A 17,959-nucleotide genomic window follows, 5' to 3' on the forward strand; every position below is an offset into this window, starting at 1 on the left:
TCCCTCCCAACCGTTTGCACCCCCCCTTCCTGGGCTTCCCCTGCCATTCCCCCGTCACCCCCTACCTCCCCCCCCAGCCTGGCCTTCGCTTTACGTGCTTGTACGCTCCCTCGGCCCCTGGCAGCGCCTGCCCCTCCCCCCGCTCCTCCCCTGGCCTCCTCACTTATGTTCCCGCTCCCCCCTACCCCCCCCGAGCCTCCCGCCCCCTGTACAAAAACCAGCGGTGCCTTCTTACGGCCTCCGCGCCCCCTCGCCGCACCTCCTCCTCGCTTTTGTGCCCCAGCCGCCTTCGGCCCGCCGCCTTGCGCCGCTCCGCCCCTTGCTCCCGCCCCCTCCCCCGCGCGCGACCTCGGAGGCTCGCACGCCATCACCGCTGCCACGGCGCCATCAGCAGCGCGCCGTGGCGGCCTTACCCGAACGTCGTCTCGCAGAAGGTCTGTTCTGCCAGCCTCCCCCAGGAGCCTCAGCGCCTCTCGCACCCTCGGGTCCGCCATGCTCTCCGCCGCCATATCGCCAGGTACGCTCTCCGCAGCTCCGCCGCCAATCGTGGCTCACCCTGCTCTCCCGCCTGGCACACTCTAGTCCTCACTGACGCCACACACCCTCCGCTAACTCCGCCACGCACTACCCCGCCGTCAACAATAGCGCCTAAAACCTACAACACAACGTTAAACCACACAACGCTAACTACGCCCAACAACGCTAACTACGCCCACCGGCTGCTGGGTCACAGTCTCCAAATGGTGCCCAGCTACCTAAAATGGCCGGTTATAAACCCCCCTAGCCCAAAGGGACCTAATCCTACTAGCTTAGCCCAAACCCAACGTTCCATCCTGTGTCCCTGTCTAACTCTTCCCCCCTCCCCTTCCTCCCGGAGCCCCAAACTTCCCCGGGGGGGAGAGCCTCCCTCCGGTCGGCCACCCCCCGCAAAGCCCATTCAGCAAGTAATTCCTTGTGTACTCACGTCGCCTATGATGAAGAAGCATGATGGCTTTGAAACGCGTAAGGCGAAGGACGGAGGCAATTGAGATGAGATGCCGCTTTCCTCTGTAATAAAGGGTGTGATACTCACCTGCAGTTGGAGTGCGTCCTTAATTTCAGGGCAAGGTTTCGTAATACAAATGCACAGCGGTTCCGGCTGTGGAGGAGCGCACCGCCCAGAAGACTTTCATGGGTCCTCAAGGAAGGGAAATGCTCCTTTTCATGTTCAGGCCTGTAGGAATCTGATTAAGGAAGGTGGAATTTTACCCAGAGGCCCACTGGAGGGCAGTGAAAATTGTCCTGCAACAGCGTGATTGTACACAGACCCACCGGACGGTTCAACTTTGCATAATTGAGACCACAGTTACCAGCATGCATAATAATCGAAATCCATTAGGAAGGCACACTGGAGGCCTATAAAAGTATTGCGCATGCGCAGGACTGTATTCGGCAAGATGGCTTTGAAACGTGTAAGGCGAAGGACTTAATGTAATAAAGGGTGTGCTACTCACCTGCAGTTGGAGTGCATACTTCATTCCAGGGCAAGGTTTGATTATGTTTTTAAATATGTACAGAAATCTGGGTAAAATATACATTTTTAGGTTTTGATTTTACCTCAGGCCCCCAAATTGAGTTTTTGCCATCTACTGAGATTTGGCTTTAGTTTAGAGTTTTTAGGTTATCAGTATTTACCTACTGATGTACATAATTACTGAGATCAAGGGTAAAATTACTCCCTGGTGAGTATAGGAAGAAGGGATGAGTGAGTGGTAAACTTGTCTGCCAATAAACCCACATCAATTGTTTATCCTTCCCTCTGATGCATATATAATTATTCTGACATAAAAATATCCTCACTATACATCCTTTTTTATAAATGTATCGCTATTATTCTGCAATTTTGTATAATGGAATCACATGTTCTTTTGCTGTAGAAAACATATTCAAAATACAGAGACGTTTTAAGGCATGTAGGCCTGGCTCAGGGCCCCGATCTTTCAAGATTTCATTATGCTTTCAGGACAATCACAGACTGTATAGTATTTTAAAATAATCTTTTGTTTTACTTCTTTTCTTTCTATTTATGCCAGCCCAGTACCTGTCTGAGAGATAGTGATGGATAAAGAAAAATACACATTAGACTCTGGTTAGATTCAATGACCACTTTAACCTTTTAAAATTCAAAGGCCTTTCGCAATGTGAAAGATAGGACATGTACTGGTGTGTTTTACATGTCATGATAGTGAAGGACTGTGTATTTCGTCTTTTCACATTTTAAAAGCATAACTCTCCACTGGGACAAGAGAGAAGTGGAGTGTAGGCTTCCTGAACTCAGAATTTAAAGATACATCTTTCAGTAAAGGTGCTTCTTATTATATTGTGTATTTGAAAATTTCACTTTCAGAACGTGGGCATTTTCCTGCTTAACCATCCTGTGTGCCTCTGGCATCTGTGTATTCATTATCTGGTTTTGGAGTGACAGGGGCTGGGGATGTGCATTAACTGTAGACAGCCACAAGGGGGTGTTATGGTGTGTCCTGCCTTTCCTGGGTGAATAGGCTGAATAGGCCTGGCCTGCATTCAAAATGTTGGAAGAGGTTTTCACTAGCACCTGAATAGGCAGTGTCTCCTCTGCACAATGCTATCTCCACCTCCTGTAGTGAAGGTGGGCTAGAGAGGGCAGAACTGGTTTGAACTGGGCTCAGAGACCCTTGCCACAAAGAGAACACAGAGCAAATGTGGTATAAATATTGGGGAACTGCCACTCTATTGTGTGCTTTGCTGTGTTAGCCTGCAGTTGTTGATTCTGTCTGGGCAGAGAAAGGACTGGACTGATTTTTTGGCAACTTCATTGAGTTTCTCCAAGGGCTTGAGGTAGCGCTTGCCCCCTGTTCAACTAGTCTCAGGAACATCAAAGACTTCAAGTTCCTCTGCTACTAGCACTGGGAACTATGTATTTTGTCCTGCAACAGAAGAAAAAGCAACTATTGTCATGTGGTTACATAGTCCTCAGACAGGGACCACCACCATTTTATATGTTCACGTTTAAAGTTGTCATCTTTCTTAAATGCTGACTCTTGACACACATTTGTATCCATGCCCATTTGGGATAATATTCTCTGAAATGGATTTACTTACATTGTACATTGTAGTTTATTATCAGGCCTTTGACTATTCTGTACCAGGCTTAAGTTCCCTGCTCAAAATGTTGATGTTTGTTGTATGCTCTGCGACAGCTCTCCAAGCTTAGAATCAATAATGACAGCCTGAATAGAGCTCTGGCTTAGTTATGTAACTTAGTTATATAAACAACATCAATCGCCCCCCGCAGGAACTCTGCAACCCAGCTGAATCCTGTTTACCTTCGTAAGAAGGGCGATGGCCATACTCTGCACAAGAACAGACTCCCAGGTGAAATATATCCACAGGTAACTGGGGAGTTAGATCACCCTAGGGTATTCTGGCAGATTCACACCCCCTAAACCCACTAAGTTAGGAAGTGCTTGGTAGGAGTATAGATATGATTATATGTACGCATATAATCAATGTAACAGCACAATGGTTGAATTGTTAATCTTTTTAACCATTCTGGTAATGCTAATTACTCTGCGCTTTTTCCTTCTATAAATTATTGCAGCGCATGTATTTTACTCAAGAATCTTTTTGCTTCAATAAATATTTGAAATGCCAAGTCAAATATTTCTTGTCTCTCCTTTTGGGCATGAATGAGTCATTAATGAAAGGTTGAGATCCGTTTCCACGATTTCCTTGGGGTGTCAGGGTTGCCATGTTCTGATGTTGCACCTACCATCCGTTACCTTGTAAAGTTAGAGATCCTGATGATGCACTGAGAGCTAGCCAAGACTAAGGCCAACATATCCTGATGGTGTGCGAGGACTCAGTCTTGCACAGTTTTTTTGTTTCGATTGTCGAAACGCAGTCTTAATGATATTGTATGAACCGTGTGACACTATGGAGACATTTTGGTATAGTACACATAGGATCTTTTTTTGTGTAAACTTGTGGGACTGATTTATGGATTGCAAGAAGGTGATTTGTTACACATTAGGGTTGTACTTTTTTTGTAGATATATTATACATGAAGAAAGGCCACCGTTGTTAGACAATGAAACAGGGGGAGCAGTTCTAGAGCTTCACAGGATAACTAACCAAACATTTATATCTTTGCAATATTTCTAAATTGTTTGTATTTATTTTTGCGTGTGTTTACTTTTGTTGACTGTGACCTATCAATGTTTCATCAAGTATTTCACATATATAGCATTATTATTAATCAAACAAACAGGGGTTTGCCCAGCCAGGCACCCAGACATTTTAGTTGTGGGAAGTTTTATCTTACTTCTCTATACCCCTATTTTTGTAAAGTTGATTGTAAATTTAAAGTGTTTTTCCATGTTGACTTTTATTCTTGTATTTGTTTACCAAACACTAATGTTGAAATTATTTAGACCTTGTAGAGGACACCAAACAGGTAATCATGTCTCAGAAGAAGCTAATGGAGATGGGTCAAACATTGTTTTATTTTCAAAATAAAAAGTAAACAATTTTTTTGTTTACCTTGCACGCTGGTGTAAGGTTTGCAATTGCTGTAGTGGGTTAGCTAAGCAGGCAAAAACATACAGAAGAATGAACACAGCATTTTTGAACCATAGAGTTGGTTTCCTAGCAAATCCTGCAGTGTTCATATTTTTTATTTGAATTAACATAGCAATTAACACCCATTGGAAATCAAAAGTTCATACATGTGCTTATGGATCAGGTAGCTTTCACTTTGTGAAAACACCAGCAGATTTCTAGGTTTGTATATTAATCAAGGCGTTGAAAGCACAAGTAAGAACAAAACAGTTACCATAATCGCTAAAACTCAGTTTCTTTGTGGACACTTGATGCTGTGCATGTGGAAAGTTTCTTTTTGATATTGTGATTGACAATCATTTATAAATGTCTTTTAGGAATGACTTTTCAAACAGATATATAAATTCAACAGAAACATCATTACAACTGACAGACCTGGAAAATAATAATGAATATAATGCTTATATAACTGCAAGTACCAGATTTGGGACTGGAAATATAAAAAGTGAAACTGTGAGATTCAGGACATCCGAGGGGGGTGAGTATATTTGACCTGTTATTCATTGAGATATTTGATGCTGTTGGGTTGTAACTTATTTATTATGTTTAGATTTGCATTTGCATTTACATTGACATTCACACTTTTTCTGTGTGACATCCTAATGGTAAACCTGACTTCTCTTTACAATCTTTGAGCCCAATTCAAAAAGGTAAATATACATGTGTGTATATGTACTCACAAGTACAGGTACTACTATACTTGGGTGCATGAAATGACCGGTTTGCTGGAGCAATAGGGCAATCAGGGGTTACTGTGCACTAGTTTCCTCAATTCAAAAGGTTTCCACCCGACCACAGGACTTTTGGACCCCAAAACTGATAACCAAATACTCCTCTCCAGCACTTGACTCTCTCAGTGTAGCGAGACAGAGGAGGCCAAGTCTTACTCAGGAGTGTGGGGTGGGTTGGACATTCAGAACACAGTTTACACAGTAATAATAACTAATAAGATCAATGTTCATTCAGTGCTTTACTTTATAAAGAAAGTACGTTAATACACACAAGAAGTATGCACTACACATACAACTAAGATACACAGTGAAAACCATGTATCCATGACCCTCTAGGCTACAGTTATGACCCCAAAGCCATATTAGATGACCAAGCCCTACTACATAATCCTTTGCCCGGTGCACAGCTTTTCACAGAAAGTCGTCTCCCACAAGACACCCAAACCCAATTCGGCGGCCAAGCACCTAGTATGCAAAGCTGTTGCTCGGTGCACAATTTTTGACGGCGAGCCCTCTACCTACAAACCCTCATACCCTGTGAGGTGGGGAAGCCACTACTATGCACACCCTTTGTCCTGTGGACAGCTCTACAAGGGAAGCACACACCCCCAACACAATCAAGCCTCCTTAAGAGGGCATGCATTAGCAGTACGGAAACTCAAGAATATTTGCTCTAGTTATAGCTCACTCTATACCTTTCAGTGTCAGAAATTCACCTGTTATAGTTTTCTGTGTTAACTATAACTTGCACCCCTACCAACACTGCTTATGACTAACCCTGGGTGTAGTTTGCATAGTCGCGCTACGCGTAGCTATGCGAAGTTATACATGCGCTTCGCGAGCTACGTGTGGCGCTATGGGAACTGCGTAGTACGCTGTTCGGGATGATTGCACAGTGCTGGATGCTGGTCCCCACTGTGCAGTCATTAAAAACGGCATCTCGCACAGTGTGAGCTGTCTTTGTCTGCCACTCTAGTAGATTTTTATTCGAGCAGCAGCTTTCTCAACGCGGACTGGTAGTTTATCATCCCGACCACTTGCAAGAGAAACCTGATCTCGCTGTTCGTGAACGGAGAAAGAGTCTCGCCAAGATGTAATTTTGCTCGGTCGCGGTCGCCAACTTGACATTGAGGACCGCAAGTGAGCAAAAAATTACAACTACGCTACCCTAGGCGATTTTGCACTGTGCTACGTGCAATTCGCGTAGCACGAAGTAGCACAAACTACGCAAACTTCGCGAGCGTAGCGTAGCTGTTCGCTCAGGCCTACTTATGACCACATATATTACATCTTTCATGACATAATTAATTATATCATTGATGACATTGCTGATGCACTAGCAGCTCAAGCCTAAGGCAATTTTACCTGATGAATTTTCTGGCCAGTGAAATATGGTCTGGTATCCACACTCCCTGGAAATAGAAGAGGGTTGACTCAGCAGGTGTTGCGCCATTGTTAGCAAATGGGCTTACTCTAATAGACTTTGCAGCCTATATCTGCCATTCCCATCTTTGAGTCTTTGTATCTATAAAATATGAGTTTGGAGAGGGTTTCAATTGGAAAAAAATGACAGATAGCTCAGATAATCCCTTTTCTATGGAGCATCGTACTTGTGCATTTTCCAAATAGAAATTTGAGCATCTCTCAACTAGCAATTTGACTGCAACAGTACATTTGTTTGCATTTATTTTTTTTCAGCACCAAGCGATCCACCAAAGAATGTCTCATATACAAACTTGACATCTACATCAATTTTAGTAATATGGAGCCCTCCATCAAAGCCCAATGGGATCATTCTGTACTACTCGATTTACTACAAGAATAGCTCAGACACATTTATGCAGGTAAGAAACCATCTTGTTTATTATTTTCAATCAATCTTTTGACTAAATGCAAAATACTGAAGGGTTGATGTAAACTTTTGTGGTTGACTTGGCAATGTAGCCCGCTTCAATCACTGAGGCCTTTTTCACGACCTCCCTAAAAGGGTATCACCACTGTACACCAAAAGGCTGCAGACCTTTCAGAACTCTTAAGCCAGAACCACTCTCAACGTCCTACTCCGTACTCACACTGTACCACTCCTGTAGGAGTTCCACTGGCTCCCCATGCCCAAACAAGCACAATTCAAACTCCTCACTCATAATTTCAAGGTACTACATAACAATGGTCCAGCATACCTCTACAATTGCATCTGCTTTCACAAACCTTCCAGCCACCTCCACTAGTCTGCACTCCTACTTGTCCACATTGTAGGGAAAACCAGATCCAGTTGTCGAACCTTCTCTTTCATCAATCCTAAAGCACAGAATGACCTCCCACTACACATAGCAGCCTCATCCTCACTTCCTGAATTCCGCTAGAAGCTGAAGACCTAGCTTTTCGAGTAGACCAACTAGGCCCTAGATTTGTCTAGAATCTCACCTGCTCAGGGTCAGAATACCCTTGCGGGTGATAGTAGGCTCTACAAATCTCCATAACATAACACAACATAACATACTTAGGTATCTCAGCCTTCCTGGTGGAGATTATGTGCCTAAACTGCATTTGTGGATTTAGAGATGCAGGTGCAACCTAATGCTGAATAGGTGCTGTGTTTTATTGGTATGCTCAGCTTAATTTGAAAATTTTCTTAAGCAAACTCCCACAGCAGGAGTTTGCATGAGTGCAATAACAAATCAATGACCCTGATGTGGAGATCATTTCTCACTGTGTGCAAGGGTATCTGTTTGTTTTCTGGACCTAGACAGGGTAATCAGTGCAATAATCCCACCTTAAAGATGGCATTGACACTGCCACTACGATCTGGCAATCTTGTGGCTATTGAAGAATTTGTCCCTGGACATGAGCACTGCTAGTTTATTGCTGTGCTTTCATCCTGCCAGACTGAAAATGTCCCCTGGCATATAAAATAAAATGGAGACTCATGCCTGTTCACAATAGACATCACTAAACATTCTTTTAACTTTGATTGCTGATAAAACTTGGATAATTACATAATATTCCCAAAAATATACTTAATTTTTAACTTCCCATAATGTATCCTAATCGGCTCTAAGGTCTTTTGTGGTTGGATTACCGGTGTGCCTCCTCACTTTTGAATTCACTGCTTTGAAATATTGTCACTACAAGAATCAACAGAGACACATCACAACTGAAATGTTAGACATAGAGACAGGGGGACACATCATTTACTACGAAGTCTTTACCACGTGTGACGTTTACTACGGTTCACTTACCACGCAAACGTCTTTTCAACGCGGGTGCATTCCACAACCGTCTTTACCACGCAACGTTCATTCCTTCCAGTCTTCGTTCTTTCGTCCTGCGTGTTCATCATTAAGAAAAAGGAACTATAAAAAAGGGGGCTTGGGGGCTGGGGGGGGTCTCCCCCCCAAAAAAAACCAAGCGGATTGAAAAAAAAAATAGAAAACTGAGAAAAAAGACGATATTAAGTACCTCTGACGATCAAGAAAAGAGCCTCCCCAGCGACGTGGCGTGTACGTCATTACAGTAGTCCTATCTCTATTTTTCAAACCGTGTTTTGACGCTCGTTTCCGTGAAGGGCAGCTGGTGAAAGGCGTGGAGAGGTGAGATAAGGATCCAATGTTTATACATAAAAAAATATAATTAAAGCGCATTGTAAATTAAAAAATTTAAAAAGAAAGGTAATCTGTAGTATTGGTTTGTTATAAACATCGATATTTTGCTTTGTTCGGCAATTTGGAAATTATTTTTTTTAGCCTACTAGTATCATTATGTACAGGACGTAAGATGTTAAGTAACGTAAATTTTGCGGTGTATAATCGTGCGTTGGAAAATGCTGCGTGGTAAAGACGCATGCGAAATAAAATTCGCGTGGTAATGCCATGCGTGGAAAACGCTAGCGTTGTATTATCATATATTCGAGACAGGCTGAGCGATAGCTAGACCGTCCGGAAGCTTGATAAGATAAAACAGTGGGTAATGAGGTATCTGGAGTTATCTGCTGTGAATATCTATTTTCCCGCATATTTATTATAAATGATAGATATCGACAAGTGATAAGAAGAGGAAAGCGTATGTCGTATACTCAAGGCAATTTGTGCTTCAAACGTTTTTCCTCTATATTACATTTTAACTAATAGCTTTCTTTCCTATGTTGGATGTTATTAGATCAAAATTCCCAATCAGCATAAAATCTGAGGTTTAATGACTATAAAGGGAGACGTGGTTATTTAATTCAAGGTTGTTTTTTGTGCCTTTAATGTCATTTATGTATTCTTTCTTTCCCAGCGTTGCTTTCTATGTGTTGCTTTCCATTTGCTTTCCAATTGTGATGCTGGAAATAAGGAATACTCACTGATTGATATAATAAAATCTGCTGTTTTCTATTAAATCATGCAAGGGTTTGTCTTTTAAGTTTAAATCTCTTTAAACAAATATTTTGCATGTTCACTTCTCAGTTGGTGTTCACGATGCAAAAAATAATGGCGAAAGTCGGATGAAAACAGATCTAATGTAGGTTTTGCAGGCCAAATGTGATTTTTCGTACTGTACATTTTTCATGTGTTGCAGTTTAGTTTTGCGGCCGTGAAAACCGAAGCTAATGACACAGCGGCCAGGATTTCCTGCATGTGAGTGCTAATACGGAGCAGCAGGACGCTTAGACCACTGGTGCCAGGGTATTAAAAGATTAGGTAACCTGAGGACGGAATGGCCCTGCTGAACAACAAGAATTCCATGCAGCCCAAATGGGACTCTTTAAAAATATGATCCAGTTTCTGAACAATATCTTAAAGTGACTGACAAGTGTACATTCTGTGAAGGAAAAACTCAAGGACGCTTGTTCTGTTGCTGGTGCATAAACTTCACTCCCATATTTGTGACTTTTTTTTGCTCTGCTGGGTTCCATGCAAAAGTCAGAAGCTGAAGATACCCAAAGGCAGATATGATGGGCGCGAAGGCGTCAGGCAGTGCTTAATTTGTAAAATAATAAGTGCCTGGAACTACAGTTTTTTTCAGACTTTGGCCGCCGACGCTATTGAATATCAGGCATGTGAACACCAAGGCTGTGTATTCCTGATCCCACCTTGAGCCTCTTATATCTACCACCATGCACTCCTTGACCCTATATTTATATTTTCTAGGCTTTCTTCATCCCTTCATTCTCCCTCATGCACAGTTTTCCTAGTTTTCCCCTTACTCCCTCTTTCACCCTTTTCTACCTTTATCTCTATTGCTCTGGTCAAAATTAGAAAATTAAAAATAAATCCCGGTGCCCAAAAATGAGTGGGTTCCACCGGTTCCCTAAACAAGCACTGGCTTCAGGTGTTAGAGCACCCACAGCTGAGCTGCATCATTCATCAGACATTTTACTTGAGAAATAGTAGTCAGAAAGCAGCATTTCCAACTCGAAGGGTGTGGCTTGTATAATGTAATGCACACTTGTGTGATGCAAACACTGCAGTGTAGATCACAGTGTAAATGAGTCCTGATTCCATAATACTTATTTAGGAATACTTTAAAATGGGCTGGTGGAGCTATCCAATGCTGGCGAAGGAATATTATCGGATTTTGTTGAAGTAGCGTCAGACTATTCTAGTGATGGGCAGCCCCATCATGAAGATGACCGCTTCATTTAGGAGCGGAAAAACATCCCAAGAAAATATATTAGCACTCCTTAAAGAAGGTCTGATAACCCCCACTGAACGGTACCTAACCCATTTGAAACAAGAGGACAACGTGACAGAGAGCCTCTTGCTCATACCTATCTCACATGCATTGCAGAGCCATATCTTGGTATCAAGTGATCAGGTCTTCATTTGCATCCAGACATTCACAAACAAATCAGGATCTGCCCTCTGTTATCACTGTCGATAGATTCTGATTCAGCATTAAATAGCAGTAACAAAGCATATACAACCTTTAAATGGTTTCTTCGTAGTTGGTGGTATGAGTAGATTACCAGCAGATCTGATTGAGAAGCACCAGCTTGCAGGATGCAGGGTTCCAGGTGATTCCATCAATGTCAGAGAGAAGGCCATACGAACACCCCCCAAAAGGGGTGTAGCACACAGCTCCCTTCTGCTCAGTTGAGATATTTCCTCCTTGGGGTCCTTTGTAATGTTGGGACTAAATGTCAGTTTGGAATAAACATAAACATTTAGCTAAAATGATTTTTCTTCCATCCCTCCTCTGACCTGGGCAGAGAAAGATAAAATCCATAATCACACCATTTGTTGATGTCCTTTGAATATAAATAATGTCCACATGTGCGCAAATATCACATATTCAATTAGGGAAAATGTTTCTTTACTGGCACTAAGTAGATCCACTATATTAGTGTAATGTTAGTCTAAAATATGTACTGGCGAGAAACATTTCATCCATGCAAATATTTCCACCATGAGTACTACATTCGATATTCCATGTCGCACTACTCTCATAGTAATAGAAAGTACATTGGGCCCTACCTGAAAGGTCTAAAGTGGCTGTAAGAGTAAAAGTTAAAAAACTATAGAAGGGCCATGTAGGTCAAAATGAAAGGCCATAGTAGTCACCTGTCATAAGTGTCAAAGGTGTGCCATCAAAAGTAGTGATAAATGGATATTGCAATCAATTATTTATTGCTAGAAAATTAGCAGAACAGGTTGCAACCTACCGATCACAACTATATGAAGTTGGGGAAAATTCGGGTCGTATTCTGGCCAAAAAGATCAGACAAAAGGAAGAATCTAATTCTATTAATAATATTCAGGATGAATGCGGTAAAATTTATCACCGCCCAGATGATATCTTGAAGGTTTTTCGAGCCTATTATAGTAAATTGTACAGAGAGGAAGTTTTAAATTACTCTTCTGAATGTATCTTGAATTTTGTGGAGTCTGGTAATATTTCTAAATTGAGCTCTGTACAAGCTGCAGCCTTAGAATTAGATATCACTTGGGAAGAAGTAGAATCGGCCATTCTTTCTCTCCTGGCGGGTAAGGCTATGGGTCCAGATGGTATCCCCCTGGAGTTTAACAGGACGTTTCGGCACTTGTTAAAACAAGATTTTCTCTTAACTGTTCTGGAAGCTCAGAAAGGGATTGCTCCGGTGTCCTGGGGACAATCTACTATCATGGCTTTTCTTAAAAAAGACAAACCACCTCTCCAGCCATCTTCCTATCGGCCCATCTCAATTATAAACTCCGACAGCAAGATATTTTCAAAAATCTTAGCTTCTCATATCTCTGCGGTAATTCCATCAATTGTTTCACACTGGCAGCATGGGTTTATCCCTAATCGGGACACTACGGATCATGTCAGACGAATTATTGCTCTTATGGACTGGGCTCAGGAGACTAAGACAGCACTCGGTATTACCCTGTTGGATGCCGAAAAGGCATTTGACAGGGTAGCATGGCCGTATTTTTGGGATCTGCTGTCGCTGAAGGGCTTTGGCACTCGGCTGATTTCAGCAGTAAAAGCTTTATACATCTCCCCAACTTCATGTATTAAAATTGGAGGCAGAAAGTCTACCTCTTTTTTAATTTTACAGGGAACCCGCCAGGTTGCACGTCTTCACCACTTTTGTTTGCATTATATATCGATATTGTTTTAAATAAACTGAATAATGATGCGGATATTCCACCTGTAAGAGTCACGCGTACTCAGTACAGAGCCCTTGCGTACGCTGACGGCATAGTGGTGACCACGACGGATATTCAGAGAGCTTTACCTAGAATTGAGGTTTTGGCGACTCAATGTGGAATCTTTTCAGGTTACAAACTAAACATCTCTAAGACCCAGCTCTTATTTGTTGGTCAGAATCCACCTTCACAGATTAAAACAGTGGCAGTGGCAACATATCTAGGCATTCAAATTACATCCCCAGTGTCTGCTATTCCGGAGTTAAATCTGAATGCAGTCCTCAAAAAAGCAAATTCTTCTTTAGAGCGCATTGACCATCTCCACCTCTCCCTATATGGCCGGAATAATGTGTTAAAATGATTATACACCCAAGTTTTTATATATGTTTCGAGCGATCCCGCTGGAATTCCCTTCTTTTTGTTTTAAACAATTAGAGCGGATGTCAACTAGGTTCTTGTGGGGCTATAAAAGACAGCTCAGGGCATACAAGAATCTGAAACTTCCTAAGGCTCGGGGTGGGTGGGTTGTTCCGCATTTTCTATTTTATTATCTAGCTACTGTAATTCAGTTTACCACTCCACTTATAATTGGTCATAAAGCACGGATTCTGGCTAGTCATTCACCTTCAATATATGAATTTGCATTGGGGGAGGAATGTCAGGGGTGTTTGGTCCGAAATATAGAGCCAAGCTACTTCAAAAAAACCCTGTTTAAGACTCTGATAGCAGCATATGGGGTATGGAGAATAATTAAACGACACTTAGGGATTCAAAGAATCCTTTTATATACACCCCTTTCAGCACTTTGTATTCTCCCCCCAGTTTTTCAAGATAATGTAATGATTAGATGGCGTAATCATGGAATACATTATGTGGACGATTTGTGGTATATTGAGCATTTGATTTCTTTCTCGAATCTTCTGGATAAATATAAGTTAACGAGGAATGATTATTTCTAATATATGCAGATTCATAGTTTTTTTAATACTTTATCCACAATGGAGCGCTCTGGCCTGCGGAGGATTCCTCTTATTGATAGTATGTTTACTAGAAAATCGATAGGTTATTACTATAACTTATTGATAGCCTCACTTCCAGATGATATAGATATTTATCAACAGAGATGGGCTGGTAAGTTGGGGACAGATACTATTCAATTAGAGGAATCTATTGCTCTTGCAAATAAGATTTTGATTACTGACAGAGCATGCTCACAGCATTATATGACTGTATTCGATTTGTATTACACGCCCTTAAAAATTTCTAAATGGGGGCCGACAGCAGGATCTTCATGCAGTAGATGTGGATTGTTTGCTGCCGATGCATTACATATGTTGTTTCTTTGTCCCCGCTTAACGTTACTTCTTTCTGCGGTACAATTCTTTTTGGCAGTATTTTTCGGCTCTCCAGTTACTCATACATGGGAATTAGTTTTAATGGGGGTCTCATCTGATTTATTACCAAAAGGGAAGAAAAGCTTGTTATTTATATGTATGGCTTTGATACGTGCTTGCATAACGCAAGAATGGATTAACCCAGTTCCCCCTTCATTTGATACCTGGAGGGCTCGTCTATTAGCTATATATAATATAGAGACGGCTATATATAGAACGAAGGGTCGCAGAAAGAGAGCTTTAGGCTTAAAGATTTGGGCACCGGTACATCAGTGGATTCAAGGGGAACTGGATTAATCCTATGTATTTATCTTCTTTTTTCTCTCTTTTGATCTGTATACCTCGATATGGAATGTATGTTGTTTTGAATCTGCTTTTACATCATGGCATTTCTTTTCTTTCTTTAAGGTTATGTATTATATGAGTTTTTATGAATTCTGTCCTGCCTGCATAAAATGGGGAAAAAATCCAATAGAAAATATATTTAAAAAAAAGCAATCAATCAAGCAGACTAAAAGTGCAACTTGAATTTTCCTGTAACGCTGGGTGTTAAATACAAAGATGTTGTCAGTTACACATGTATTAATTTCCAATAACATATATCCATTGTCTTGGTGCAAAGTTATTCATACCCGTACTTCTTAACTTTTTCCCTTTTGAAACTAGAATAGTGCATGGTAATTTGTTCTGCAAGGGTTCAGGCTTCCCTTTGATCTAATACTAGAAATTAGCTGATGAAGTGGCTCCAGGTTTAAGCATTCTTCTATATGTTTAAGCTCGGGCTGTAGTCATATCTTCAACCTTTAGGAAGATCATTATGATCCTTTTATTAATACCTACAGAGGACCATGGAACATTGTCAACATTTTAACCTTTCCCTCTTCACCTCTCAGTGGTAAAGATTGTAGAAAAGTGAACCAGGAGTGTATCCAATATGTTGAAATGAATGTGGTACCTGCTTTAGATGGATTTCATCTTTTTCAGTGCTCTTGTTGGGTAGTTAAAGACAGCTGTAATTGGAGTGCAGTGGCCTCTTAACACCCATGATCCCTAGTACTGATAGGGAGGCAACTTCTGACTCTCTGAGTAGAATCTTTGTAGGGTATGAGTGGATCAATTTAAATACATATTCTCTTAGGGTAGGTTTCTTTTTGTGTGATGCTGATCATATGTAAGTTGTTGGGGTCAATACAAGATTGTAGATGACATGTGAACAGTTCTGGAAACCTTGGATCAGCATTGAGTTGGGGATATGATTCCATCAGTATTATGGTAGAGGAAAGTTAGAGTCTCTAACATTGGACAGGCACAAATAATTCAGATTCTTTGGCTCTTTTGAGGTTCAGAAACATAATGTTGAATGATATGAGGTTCTGATCATTGGTTCTAACTATTGCTCTACCTTTTGTGTCAAAGTAGCTCATTATCGTTTTTCTATGATTCTTTTTTGTACCATGTTCTTTTTTATCTGTTAAAGGTGCCAGTTGTAGCGTCTCTGATTCTTACTTGTGTGTCTTGTAATTTTTAAATTGAAAGTCCTTTTGGTAGGACTTCTTTCCAGGTCTCAGGGTAATATATACTGAGCAACAGATCTATTTAGTGGAGATTGGTGGTCAGATTAGGATTGTGCACAACAATATGTTTTTTATGTGGACTACTCTTAATCTACTTCTGGTATAATTTTTCTAAATTGGGGTATGGCCTGATTCCACAATTTTAGGACTATTGTACTATTTGGTATATTTTAACTATTTTTTGAAGCCAGTCTGCTGATACGTCTCAAAGATCTTGAAGATGCTTTTCTTTTTCACTGGAACTCTTGCCTTGTTTTGGGCCAGTGTGTGGCATTTCCATGTTTCTGATTAATGGTGCACAGTGAAACATTTGGGAGGGGGACTAGGGGTGACATCAGGGCATTGAACTTTCATACTATTGCCATTGAAGAAAGCCATATATGCGATGCATGGTTGGATATTATTCGTTTTGAGAATACAAATGCTGTCCTGAGTTGTTGGAAAATGCCCCTCTCTGAAGGGTAACCCCAAACCTTTTGCCTTCCTCCTTCTCTTTTCTGATCTTTTGTTGGCTTTAGGACTCTGGTCACTTTATCCCTGCTGACCAGTGTCAAAAGACATGTTCCCTCTCCTCTAACAATGCGATAATTGTTGACACCTGCTTGGCATATTTGATTTAATTGTAAGTCTTTTGTAAAGTGGTATACCATATACCCAGGGCCTGTACTTCAAATGCTACTAATGGAGCTGCAGCATTGTTTGTTCCACCCACATCAGTAGCCTTTCAAACCTGTCTCAGGCCTGCCACTGCAAGGCCTGTGTGTGCAGTTTACTGCCACTTCGACTTAGCATTTAAAACTACTTGCCAGGCCTTAAACTCTCATTTTATTACATATGTCATATAAGTCACTCCAAGGTAGGCCCTACGTAACCTTAAGGGCAGGGTACAAGGTAAGTAAAAGGTTATGTTTTGCATATCCTGGAAGTGACAAATAGCATATTTAATTTTTCACTACTGTGAGGGCTACTCCTCTCAGCGGTTAGCATTGGGAATTCCTTATTACACTTTTAAGCTGTAATGGGATTAGACTGAAACATGTTGACATTCTTCTTCACTGACTGCAGGTATATGTTTTCCCTGCTAGTGCCCTGTTTTTAATCTTAGCTCAGGGACGTTCTATTAAAGATGCATTACGTATCCGGGAGCTAGTTTTAACTCCTTCACACCTACTCACGTTTCTTCCTTTGCGCTGGGCCCCTCATTGAACCTCCAACTCATCATTGTGGTATTTAGCATACTTTCCTTTAGAAACAAAACTTTGAGCTCCTCCCTCTCAGTGAGGGGGTTGTAGCCCGTGCCTGGACTAGGCATCACGGCACGAGGAGAATCCAGATGTTGATGAAGCATGCCACCTTTAGTGGGTGAGGAATTTCTTCCTGATAAAGGGACATTACGCTGTTCGTTGGATCACTCCCCTCGACTGTGCTTCTAATTCTTAGACCTAAATTTGTTTTCTAGTGATATGTATTTAAGTTGGGGAGCCAATCCTTGTGGGTCTTAAAATCTCCTCAAGCCCCGCTTCACCCTTGTTGTGAACCATAAAAACATCATAATAATTAATAAATACCATGGCTTGGTTGTGTTTCATAATAAGAAATGTATTTTCTAGTGCACTATTTGGTTCCATGCAATATTTTCATATTTGTTTTCTCACAAACGATTGATACTTTGTGCTTTTATAGTTGCACTTCTTCATCCTGTTATGGAGAAAGGAGGTCCTTTGCCATACCTCGTCTTCCACCCTGTACTATTCCTCAACCTACCTTGCTCCATTCTTCTTTTAGGTCTGGCTTTAGCAAAGACCTTTTCATTTTACTAAAATTATATGTATTCTATGTGGAGAAGTGTGGCTCAATGGTGGAGAAGTGTGGCTCAATGCTTAGAGCGGCAGACCTTGATGCAGGACGCTGGCCAGGGACCAGGGTTCGATTCCCGCCTCGGCGGGTTTCGGGCTTAAATTCCTCTGACCGGATAATCTCGCCTCAGTGCCGATTCTAAGCATGGGTCC

General features: G+C 41.5%; 1 protein-coding gene across 1 annotated transcript in view; it reads left to right on the top strand.

Moving 5' to 3' along the window:
* The window catches only part of PTPRQ (protein tyrosine phosphatase receptor type Q), a 1,452,710-nt gene that overhangs the window by 944,109 nt on the left and 490,642 nt on the right, over positions 1-17,959 (top strand). The window contains exons 38-39 of the mRNA XM_086919596.1: positions 4,956-5,116; positions 7,068-7,213. Of these exons, the coding sequence (XP_086775722.1) occupies positions 4,956-5,116; positions 7,068-7,213 (307 nt within the window). The remainder of the gene's footprint in view (positions 1-4,955; positions 5,117-7,067; positions 7,214-17,959) is intronic.

The sequence above is a fragment of the Lissotriton vulgaris genome, chromosome 1_1, assembly GCF_964263255.1.
Source record: "Lissotriton vulgaris chromosome 1_1, aLisVul1.2, whole genome shotgun sequence".
NCBI lineage: Eukaryota > Metazoa > Chordata > Amphibia > Caudata > Salamandridae > Lissotriton > Lissotriton vulgaris.